Genomic DNA, 12,848 nt, shown 5'->3' on the forward strand with positions numbered 1-12,848 from the left:
TATGCCATATATGACATAAAGCCTATATTTCTGAGGTAATCTGCCACGTTTTTTTAACTGTGCAGAGTTGTAGCTGCTTTACTGGGCCTACTACGCTATTGTATTTCAATACTGCTCATTTTGGTGGTACTTGGAGAGACAATTTTTTTCTGAGGTGGTACTTGATGAAAAAAGTTTGAGAAACACTGCTTTAAATAAGTAGTCCAAACAAGCAGCAAACTTAATTTTTGGATTGTAAGAAATACAGAAAAATCTGAAATTAAAATGATTTCAGAAGCAAAATTGTATACATAAAGAGATCATTTGTAAAGATTCACTTTTTGTTGTAAGCATTTTGTAATATAATTATTTAATTTAAATCACAAAGTGCAATATTAAAGAAAACTTACATTTATGAATAGGATATTTACCCAATAAAAGAAATAAATTGGCTATATAATCTATGCAGGGTAGTGATTTCAGGCAGTGCGTTCGTCAGATCTGCGTCAGAAAAGATGATCTCACAGGAGGGCGTGGTCTGCTGAGGCGTCTCTTGTCAGACACACTCATAGCGCACTGAGTATCAGCACTGGGCGGGTGTGAGGAAACCTCTGGGAAAGAGGGAACGTCTTGCTTTATTTTGTTTTGGAGCGACAATAAACAGGCGTACATTTTTAATCTACTACAAGCATTAAATTATTCAGTCTTGTGTCTCTCTCGACGTGCGGTGAGGAATCGTGAGCGGCAGCATCTTTTCAGGACCTTGGACAGAGCGCGCGTACACAATGGCACCAGTGACGACAGAAGAAGCACATTTTGGTGTGTAAATCCTTGTTATTTATCACTAATAAAAATCATATTTGTGCATGTTTATAGAATTGATGCATATTAATTTTTTTAGAAACAAGGTTTAATAATTAGCCTACTGTAACGCAGCTTCTCCCTGATGCGCGGGCACAGCCATAAACAGGCGCGTGCTCTAGTAATCTATGACATCACTAATGTAAAATGTGAAAATGTATTTAAAACGCGCTGAAATGTTTGTCCGAAGCTTGGAGTTATCACTCAATAGTCATGTGAAGTGGTTTTCTGGGGGAAAAGTGTGATTGAGCACTTTCGCTAATTCGAGGTGTTGCACCCACCGTGAAAACGGAAATTTCCAGATTCCCAGACACTACTGCACTACCACATGATTGGCTTGATAAGCTTTCGTAGCCAAAATTAAGTTATCGGTCATTTTTAAATGATTGATTTGTGATTTAAGAGACTCCTGAGATGTTTAGTTAGAAAAAGTGGTTTTATTGTTCTTCGAAGTGTTAGAAATGTCATTGTCTGAAACAAATGCCAGTGTTCGTGTAAGTAATCCTGACTCTGGTTTACGTGTTAAAGGTGTTTTAATAATGCAGAGAGACAATATAACTACATACAACTGTAAAAAAAAAAAACACTTTATTTATTTTATTTATTTATATATTGGTTAAAAAACGTTGTTCTATTTTTTTTTTTACTATTTTCTAATTTGTCAGAAATGCCAGTACAGTAACAAATGCCAGTGTTTTGTGTCAGTAATTCTGACTCTGATTTAATTCTGACTCTGATGTTAAAGGTGTTTTAATATTGCAGAGAGACAATATAACACTTAAACACTTTTTAAAAATCTTAATTTATATGATTTATAGTTACGTGTTTGCATAAAACAATTTTTACTTTATTGTGCAAACTAATGATGACCTTTATATCAAGTTCAAAGCAAAAATGTTCTCATTTAGAGCTTTATTTGGCATAAATAACAAATGTATGTCATGTATATATTCATTTTCAAACAACCCTGTACCTGAAATCAATGTACAAAATAACCATAATTATCAGTTACAACAAATAAAGACATATCTTTCTTTAATTGTCCAAAAATGCCCCAGATAATTATTTTTATTTGAAATATGGACAAAATGGCATCAGCTCTTTATAGAATAAAAATATGAACACATTTTCCATAGCCATATATCTATAAAATAACAAATAAATAAGTGTTTTATGTTATCTTTTCAATTCTACATATATAGCGGAGGTTCCTGTGAGCGTGGCAGTGGTCAGTGTGTTTGGTCTGGTCTTCAGTGTTTCCATCTTTGCATGGATTTGCTGTCAACGCAAAGCCAACAAGAGCAGCAACAAGACCCCACCCTACAAGTTCGTCCACATGCTGAAGGGGGTTGACATATACCCTGAAAGCCTGAGTGGAAAGAAGAAGTTTGGAGGAGAAAAGACACCAGAAGCCCATGGAAAACAAACCCTCAGTCCTACTGGTGGACGGCCAGACCTCCATCTAGACCTGGAGAAACGAGACCTAAATGGAAACTTCACCACAAAGCCACCGACACTCCAACTGAAGGTGCGTAGTTCTCCAGATATTGACATCCCAGCTCTTCAGGGAGGATTTGCGAACCAGGAGGCTGGTACTCCAGAAAGCGTGGTATCCAGTCATACACCAACACCAGCCGTGGAGAAATCCCAGGACAAGGAAGGTGGTCTGGGAACGCTCTTCTTTTCCGTTGAGTACAACTTTGAGAAGAAGGCTTTCATGGTTCACATCAAGGAGGCACATGGTCTGTCGCCCACAGATGAACAGTCGCTGACCTCTGACCCCTATATTAAGCTGACCCTGCTGCCTGAGAAGAAGCACAAGGTGAAGACACGTGTTTTGAGGAAGACTCTGGACCCGGCCTTTGACGAGACCTTCAGCTTCTATGGAATCCCATTTGCACGAGTTTCCCAGCTGGCTCTGCACTTCATGGTGCTGAGTTTCGACCGATTTTCACGAGATGAAGTCATTGGAGAAACCCTTGTTCCCCTGGCTGATATTGACCTGTCTGAGGGGCGCGTCCTCATGAGCCGAGACATTATTAAGAAAAATATCAGGGTAAGAAAAGCTTTAATTACACCTTCTGTGTGTGTTTGTGTACAGTGCTCAGCATAATTGAGTTCACCCAATTTTAAAAATGAATATTTTGATCCATTTCTCAGTGAATATAGGCAATGTATTTTGGTGCATTTAAACAAAACAGATATATTAAACAGATATATTTATTAAAATAATAATTTAGTCATCTAACCCGTTTAAAAATTAAAACATAATACAATTAAAATTGCAAGCAAAATATTGCAAAAAAAAAAATTACAACCTACAAAATTTCAACTAAATCTTTTTAATTTTTTTGCTTCTCTTGATGTTTCCTATTTTTAAATTTTGTATTTAATATTTTTCTTTAACATATTTTGGCTGTACTAGTTTTTGGACTGTTATCGTAAGTTGCTTTGTTATATAAGCTCCAGATTTGGCTTCAGTACAGACTAATGTAATGTATATGCACAAATATAATACTGTACAGCTTCCTATTCAAATATGAATTTAAAAGAGAGATTTGAGAGGGGTGTACTTACATATGCTAAGCACTGTATATCAGTTTTTATGGATGTACCCAATGTACTTGAGCCAGATATGGACAAACCCAACAGTTGATTTAAAAAAAAAAGTCATTTAGATTTATTAAGAAAACCATAACGCAACATTGAGATTGGTCATATTTGACCCACAGCTGGGTTAAAACAACCCAGCATTTTGTAGAGTGCACCATTATTCAGTTTTGTTTCTATAACCTGCTGGTGGCATTTCTACCAGTTTTAAAATAAAAATGTTTCCATTTAGTGCATTTTTGTTCAGTAAAATAATAAAAATTAAAATTAATAATAATTTTTTTTTTTTAAATCAAATGTTTACTTTAAAGTTTTGATAAAACAATATCAAACATCTTCAAAACCATTATTTTGCACACACACACTGACACCAAAGTCCCTTTAAGGCAAGTAATTTCACTCGGTGGCCATCTTTGAAACGCCTCTCGGGCAGTATGCTCGGGCATTCTGTCTAAAATGGAGAAACATCAAATTCTCCACAACTGTTAGCCATTTCTTTAATTGAATTTAATTTCTAAACGTCCAAATCACACAAAATCTGCAGAAGCTCACGTCTGGTCTGAGCCACTCCCCCGGAGTATCGTCAGTCTATAGCAGGGGTGGGCAAACTCGGTCCTGGAGGGCCGGTGTCCTGCACAGTTTAGCTCCAACTCTAATCAAACACACCTGCTTATAGATTTCTAGTGATCTTGAAGACACTGATTAGCTTGTTCAGGTGTAATTGATTATTGTTGGAGCTAAACTGTGTAGGACACCAGCCCTCCAGGACCGAGTTTGCCCACCCCTGGTTTATAGCGATAGATGATTGGCTCCTGTACTGAAAGGCGGGCTTTATTAACCATATAGCAAACGATGATTGGCTTCTGTACTAGAGGGCCGGCTTTATTCGCCATACAAAGGTCAATGATTGGCTCCTGTACCGAAAGACGGGCTTGTTCGCCATATATTGATCAATGGTTGGCTCCTGTACTAGAAGGGTACTAGGCTTAATTCGTGTAGCCAGATTAGGCGGTTTTGAATTTGATTGTGCTGGTAAAAATGACATAGTCTGGTAGAGAAAATTTGGGCGGTTTTGCAATGGTTTGCCGCGGTTGCATATCTCCACACCCCACCGACCCCCCTGATCCTAAACCTCATAAATGCTTATGATAGCCTCCAAATTTCTGGGCAGTTGTTTGTGCATTTTCAGCGGGTTTTGGATAGTTTTTTTGGCTGGAATCAGTCAGCTAAATCTGGCAACACTGTACAAGTGACATGTCTTCTGTGTATTCTATAATCTTTGCCGACACACTCAATATTCACACATACACAAACAGATATTCCAACTTTTGTGCAAATAAACGCCCTTAATGTTATGCTTTTCAGAAAGATGAAACCAAATTTGGTCATTTTTAAGGATCTTAACACACCAGTTCCAGATCATTTGACACTAAAAGACAGTTAATAATAAGTCTTGCCTAATGTGGACAGTCAATGACACACCCAGGCCTGGAAAAAATGATGTCTGTTTGTCTATTTGGATCAATAAATAGTCTTTGCCATCAATCTTAAAGCCCACACATTGTACATTTTTAATTGCCTAATAAACTGACCAGTCCATTTCCTCTGCCTTTACAGAGAGAATAATGTATGTAGGTGGTTAATAAATGCACTACTCACCAAGCGTCACACTAGTTGTGATCACGCTTTAATGCACTCTTGAATTCCTGAAAGTCTTAGCTGGGCACTGAAAGAACACATACCTGATTGAAACAATAGTGAACAGGGCAGAAGTCAACATCTTTGACAAAACCTTGTTTTGGCAACACAATCTTTACTGTTATGCACGTGTGAATTCACTCATTTGAGCTGAAAGGAAAGCTATTGTCTTCCACTGGTGACTGTGGCCTCATACAGTTAAACACATATAATTATGTTTCATTGGCTGAGAGACATTCCAAGTCATCGGCGTGGCAGAGCCCTGCTGATGTGTTGCCAAGGCAACATGCTGCCGTGTTCACACATAATTGGAGTCATGCATTGGTGTTGTGCCAAGGGAATGATTCACACTCCGTTTCTCGTAACATCAGCGCTCTGTTTTGGAAGTTGTCTCTCTAACCACCCCATGTTTAACTGCCAAAACGTGATGTTATAAGATATATTTTAGGGTTTGTGATGCTGATTGTGTCCACACCACAATGTAATGTGTTAATAAACATCAATCCTCTTTCTCCTGATCTATAGAGGAGTGCTGGACGAGGAGAGCTGCTTCTGTCCCTGTGTTATCAGTCGACAACCAGCACTCTGACTGTAGTGGTGCTGAAAGCCCGTCATTTGCCCAAAGCTGACTCCAGCGGACCCTCAGGTGAGGACAGTCCTTCATTATCAGAGTTAATTAGTGGCATACTTAATATATCTGATTAGTGGAATACCTAATATGCATGTCTTTTTGGTACAGAACTCAGCATATATAAGTACACCCCTCACAAATCCATCTTTTACATTCATATTTTAAAAGGTAGCTTACTATATTTTATTTGTGCATATACATAGATTAGTAAGAATTGGAGCCAAATATAGAGCTCATCTAACAAAATAACTTACGATAACGGTCCAAAAACTAGTACAGCCAAATTTATATGTTACAGAAAAATATTAAATATAAATTTTGCAATATTTTGCTTGAATTTAATTGGATTATCCTTCAATTTCTAAATATGTTTGGTGACTAAAATATTATTTTAATATATATATGTTTAATAAATTAATTTAAATAAATGTTAAATAAATTTATTTAAAAATACATTTGTTTAAATGCACCAAAATACATGTGGAGAAACATGTATTTACAAATACAAATGGAGAAACATTCATTTTTAAAATGGGGAGTACTCAATTATGCTGAGCACTGTATAAGCCTAATGCAAGGACTTTAGAATGAGCATTTAGTAATTATGCATAATTGAACGTTAAATGATTTAGTTTATATTCTGATAATATAGAAATTGTAATCTTGATATAGTAGGTCAATTAAAAACATCCTTTTGTAAACTCTGAAATTTAAAGAAAGTCTCCAAATAGTACATAGAAAATAGATAGTGTTACTTACAGAAGGTTGAGTTTTGACCAAAAAAAAAAAATCTGATCGTCAACATAATCATAATCTGGCTCTCCCCCAGCACCACCTGTCTAGATCTGCGTTTATGTGTGGCTGTTTATGCAGCAGCAGTATACCATACATGCTCACACCAGCATTTCTGTTAATTTCTTAGAGGTAGAAAGTCAATGGTTCAACAAGAAATAATCGACAGCCGCAACAGCCTGGTAGATTTAGTCCACCAAGATCAAATGCAAAGTAGATCGCAAACAAAATAGCAAACATTGGATAGAATGGAATATGGGATAAGTATTGTTAGAAGAGCAAAGCAATTTTTGATAAACATCTACATTAGATAAAATAGAAAATAGCAGCTGCTTCAGATGTTTTCACTCGATTGAATGGGAGTTGTCAGTGGTTATCAGCTGACATATATGGGCGAGTAGGGGCCTTCTGTGCCTACTGGTAGGCTAAGAAGGTTGTTATCCTACATCTACATGGTTAATCAGCTATACTAATAAAGAAGACTCCAGATCCAGATCTGTTTTACATTACTGTGATGGTTGGGTTTAGGGTTGGAGTAGGGGTAGACATTAATAAAATACAATTAATAAGATGTTAATAAAATTTAATAAATCATTCAAATGATTCTCATGTTTAACCAGCTGTACTAATAGAGAAGACTCCAGATCCAGATCTGTTTCTACATTACTATGACGGGTTTAGGGTTGGGGTAGACGTTAATGAAATACAATTAATAGGAAATGTGATAAATAAAAAAAATTATTCTTGTTATCTTCTGACCGCAGATCTATGTGATCTATAACAGGTAAACCACGTGGATGGATGATAACAGGCTTCTGAGCCTACCAGTAGGCGCAGAAGGTCCCTACTGGCCCATATCTATCAGACATATCAGACAGAATCGACTGAAAATAGAATAGATAGTGTTCGTTTTATAAAGTCAGAGCACTTTGACGTAAGTTGATAGAGTAAAAAAACAACACAGAGTGATCGAAAATGACAAACCTTTAGCTGTATTCTTGAGAAACTAAACTATATTAGTACAACAAATATAAATACAACAAACTACATACAAATATCCCTTGCCAACTAGCTGAAAGATTAGTTGTTTGTACTTTATTGAATCATTACATCATTTATTAATGAGTTTTAAGGTTTAATTAGTACATCACAGCACCTCTCAAGCTGTGTCAGCCACTTATAAAACCCGTTGTACAGCAGAGATGTGATCACCCAGAGCACAAACTATCATTTTCCACGTATCGACGGAGGTATTGATTTCTGTCTCACTCCATTAATTTCTCTTTCCCCCGTCTTTTGCAGACCCTTACGTGAAGGTGAACCTGTTCCAGGGGAAGAAGCGTGTATGCAAGAAGAAGACGCATGTGAAAAAGTGTGCCCCCAACCCAGTCTTCAACGAGCTCTTCGTCTTCGACCTGCCCTCAGAAGACGGCCTGCGAGACACCAGCGTGGAGCTTCTCCTGCTGGACTCCGACAGGACGTCTCGTACGCCTGTCATTGGCCGGCTTGTTCTGGGAACCTCCTCTCCTGGCACCGCAGGCGAGCACTGGCGCGAGATCTGTGACCACCCGCGGCGACAGATCGCCAAGTGGCATGCGCTTTCCGAAGACTAGCCGACCAAGAACTGTCGTTGGATATCATGGTTGAGTGGGCAGGATTTGAACTGTGGACTTATGTCGCGAGTAATGTCCTCTTGTCAATCAACTGATCTCAGTCATATCATTGGGGCGGGGCTTCTTCTAAAGGGGGAGGCGCCAGCCAAACCCGACCAATTAATGATTCCAAAGACGCTCTCAGATGCCCGATGCCGCTTTTTTCTTCATGCTTCATTCAAAATCCCGATCGATCACCACCTTGTGCAGTACCGAATGTCATGTTGCTATTGCTGTTCTTCTCTACTCACTGTTAGTATACAGTTCAATACTCCATCATGCGATACAATTAAAGAAAATCCTGGTAATGTGATTATGATGATGATGATGTAAATGAACTCAATGATCTGTTTATTTTTTAAGAGATGCTTTTATCTTTGTTTATTCAGATGTCGAAATTCATTCGCTCTCTTCTTTTTATACTTGATTTCTCGGTTTGGTTTGTGTTTCTGCCTGACGTCTTTTGTAAGTGAACACGGTGTGGAAGCAGCCTAAATTAGGCACAACAAGCAGAGACTGATGGAGCAGGACGACTGCACAAACTGAACAGGACTGCATGCGGCGAGCAAGTACTTGTGTGAATGCGAGTGTGTGTGTGTGTGTGTGTAAATGTGTGTGTTAGTTCGGTTCCAGTGAGACAGAGTGTCGTTCTCTTCACTGTGAGCACAACGGTGGAAGTGATGTATATTTGTGTATTACTATAAAACATCCAGTTCTGAGAAAGATCATTACGTCTCCTATTTTATTTAGTTAATCTGCTCTCGTTCCTCCTGATGGAGCAATATTCATTTGAATGTTATTTACTGTGATGACTGGGAAGTCTGAGTCAGTGCTTTTGCGTCACAGGCAAATCAATTAGGGGGATTAGCATTAGTGAGGAAGGAGTAGAGAGAAAGGAGAGGACGTAATGTGCATGTATTCATTAAATTTATCTTCATTTCTTAGCGCTTTTACAATGTAGCTTGTGTCAAAGCAGCTTAACATAGAAGTTCTAGTCAATTGAAACAGTGTCAGTCCAGTTTTTAGAGTTGAAGTTCAGTTTAGTTCAGTTCAGTGTCGTTTAATTTTCACGGCTGAAAGTCCAAACACTGAAGAGCAAATCCATTGCGGTGCAGCTCCACAAGTCCCAACCAAGCAAGCCAGTCGCGACATCAGCGAGGAACAAACTTTACCAACTGACGAAAGTGAAGGTAAAAAAATGCTCTTCGCTCATGACCGCCACAGCATATGCTCAGAATACGGCCAGGTCCAGTATTATGGACACCTTTGGCATCCTCTCTTCAAAGGTCTTGGATCGCATTAACGGCGCTGCATCTCTTGGGTAGGGGTCTTAAACCACCAACCTGCGGGCTATATATGGCCTGCCCTCCTCCTCCCCCCGGCCCGCAACGCCAACCCCACCCACCCCTCTTGAATTCGCGTGAGCATAAGCGTCATCTACATCTACACAGAGAGAGTGTGTCTGAGCCTCTGACATTATCAGGAAGGCTATTCCAGAGCTTAGGAGCCATAAATGAGGAGAATCAACCTCTTTTAGTAGACTTTGCTATTATAGGTACTACCAGAAGCCCTGAGTTTTGAGATCTTAAAGAGCAAGTTGGATTGTAGCTATACAGAAGGTTGGTTAGAGAAACAGGAGCTAGATTATTTAAAGTGTTATATGTAAGAAGCAAWWATATATATATATATATATATATATATATATATATATATATATATATATATATATATATATATATATATATATATATATACTGCTCAAAAAATTATTGGAGTAACAATGTGCTTTTTAAGTGTTACCTGTATATTTTTGAGCAATATATTTTATGTGCATTAAATGTTCTGAAGAATAAAGCTGCAAATTTACCATTTTTTTAAAATCATTTTTCTTTAGTTAAGGATGCATTAAAATGATCAGAAGAGACATTCTGTTTCAGACAAAAGCTTTTTTTTTCATTAAAATAATCCAACAAAAGTGGTTTCCACAAAAAATTTAAGATTAATATTGAGCACTTACTTTTAAATATTATGTCAGGAATATTTCATGATGACCAAATTAATGAAAAAGATTTCTGAAAGTTTGTGTGATACAGAATACTAGAGAAACTACTGTTACATTTTCAATCAAAATAAATTTAATTTTAAAATCAATATTTCACAACAACACAGTATTTTTGATGACAGAAATGTAGCCTTGGTGAGCTTCTGTTCTTTTTCGCCCTCCCTTATTTTTCCTTTTTTTGTTTGCAGTCAAGGCAGTCAGCAGGACTTAAACTCATTGACGTATAACATCAGGAACACCTCTTATCCTCACAAAAGCTGTAAGCTGGTTGCCAAGGCTTGAAAACATCAGGAAGGGCCAGAATGTTCTGTTTCTCTTGGATCTGTGACAAAATGAGCTAAAGCTCTATTCCTAGCCATCAGCATCAGTCCACTGAGTACTGTGGTGTTGCATCAATGCTGCAGGTTGCTAAAAACACGTGTTAGCAAACGCGCAAGCTCCTATCCTAGCCATAAATACCCAATGACCTCATAAGAGCTTCACACACCCTCATGAGACTCAATCTCTCTTAACTTGACAACAAATGTCGTCAGTAACTTAAAAATGGCACATATGCTGAGATTAAAATGCAAACAGTCAAACGTTCTTGAAGATTAAAAATGTATTGACTGAACATTGGAGAGCAAAGGGAGAAAGAAATCGCACATGCATAAAGATGTGAGGACAGAAATGTCAAGAGTGAGAGGAAAGGTGGAGAGAGGGAAATCATCAGCTGACAGGAGCTGTGAAAGGTATGTCTGTGTTCTGTGCATGCAGGTGCAATAAATGAAGAAGGAACGTCAGAGACTGGAGTTCTGACGTAAGGTCATATACGATGATGCATCAGCTGGCATCTCTCCAGGTGTACATCAGTGAAGAGGTCATCAGAAAGAGCACTGGGCAACGGTTAAACCACACACACAAACACACACGCACATACTTTTATATGGTTTACAAGGACTCTTCATAGGCGCTTATTTTTACCTAAGCCCATCCCTTTGAAACCTGTGGCAAATTTGAACGTCAAAAGGTCTAAGTTTGATTTGAAAGCCTTGTCCTTGTAAACCATCTTAATAGAGTCAATATACTATTTTGTGTCCTCATGAACTACATAAACAACACACACACACACACACACATCTGACATATCTACCTTCACACCTGTCTGAACAAAGGAATGGAGAGAAAGTCAAAGAGCTCAGAGTCTGTTGTGAGTTTCTGCACATATGAGGAACTGATCTTGTCAGTCACTGATCAGCTTTACTGCTGTCTATAGATCTATCGATGAATCTAAATCCAATATATTGTGATTAGCCTGTGGAATTTAAACAGAAAACTCTAATTTTTCATATTTCATTACTCAAGAAAATAATAAATACAAAATTGATGAAAACATGGGTATCGCTGTCACAGCAGGAAAGACGCTGACTTGAGCCTCGGCTGGGCCAGTTGGCATTTCTGTGTGAAGTTTGCATGTTCTCCCCGTTTTTGTATGGGTTTCCTCCGGGTGCTCTGGTTTCCCCCACAATCCAAAAAAATTAACTATAGGTAAATTGCATAAGCTAAATTAGCCGTAGTCTGTGTGTGTGAATGAGAGTGTATGTTTTTTCCCCAATACTGGGTTGCAGCTGGAAGGGCATCCGCTGTGTAAAATATATGCTGAAAATAAGTTGGCGGTTCATTCCGCTGTGGCAAGCCCTGATAAATAAAGGAACTAAGCTGAAGGAAAATGAGTGAACGGTTTCTAGAACCATCTTTCGCCAGACTCGAACCAAGTCTGGCACTGTTCGCAGTGAGCTACTGACCAAACCAGTCATGCCAGAAAGTCCATCATATGGAGGTAAGCAGTCAGCGGGACCACCCTGTAGCGTTTGTTTTACACACAAAATGCAGCCATATGTACCAGCAAGCACATATTTCTCGCTTCTCAAAAATGTAACCCAGGGCACATTTTCCAAATGAGCCTCTGTTGGAATATTGGGACTGAAGACGTCAAACTGACATCATCAGAGAAAGACCACAACTTCAAATGCAGAAACAACTGGTCAGACCATACCTGCCAACACTCTCGTTTTTCCCGGGGGTCTCTCGTATTTCAGACCCATGTCCGGACCTTCTCCCGTACTGTTCTGTCTCTCGGAAAACTCCTGGAATTCCGAATGTTGGCAGGTAAAGGTAGACTTTGATTGAAGATTACCAAAAATCTCTCTTTTTTTGTTTCAGTGGATTTACTTGCAGTAATTGTTCACCTGAAGATTATAAGCGTGTACTGGCAAAATAAACACTGTAAATTTTGATTTCACATGGCGGGATGGTTTTACAGGTTTAAAGGCAGAATAAATTATATGGCTGGATGAAAGGATTGATGGATTAATGGTTGGATGGATAACAGTACAAGAATGACCCCAACAACTCCTCTACACCAAGTACATTATGTGTAATTTAAGTGTTTATTTGTTGCAACATTGAATGATTATTTCTGTCATTGTGACTGATAACAAATGTTACTCTATATATGCTCCAGTAAACACCAAACATTATAAGTGAAGGGAGAACAAACGATTTTCTGAAATAAAGCAACTGT

At 38.3% G+C, this 12,848-nt stretch overlaps 1 protein-coding gene across 1 annotated transcript; it reads left to right on the forward strand.

The window, feature by feature from the left end:
• Nucleotides 1–573: 573 nt before the first annotated feature.
• syt4 (synaptotagmin IV) lies at nt 574–8,946 on the forward strand. The gene is given in 4 exon segments (NM_199948.1): nt 574–798; nt 2,043–2,896; nt 5,674–5,794; nt 7,874–8,946. Coding segments are annotated over 4 exon segments (1,320 nt in total). The 5' UTR covers nt 574–764; the 3' UTR covers nt 8,185–8,946.
• Nucleotides 8,947–12,848: the final 3,902 nt, after the last annotated feature.

Source organism: Danio rerio, chromosome 7, assembly GCF_049306965.1.
Source record: "Danio rerio strain Tuebingen ecotype United States chromosome 7, GRCz12tu, whole genome shotgun sequence".
In the NCBI taxonomy this organism is placed as follows: Eukaryota; Metazoa; Chordata; class Actinopteri; order Cypriniformes; family Danionidae; genus Danio; species Danio rerio.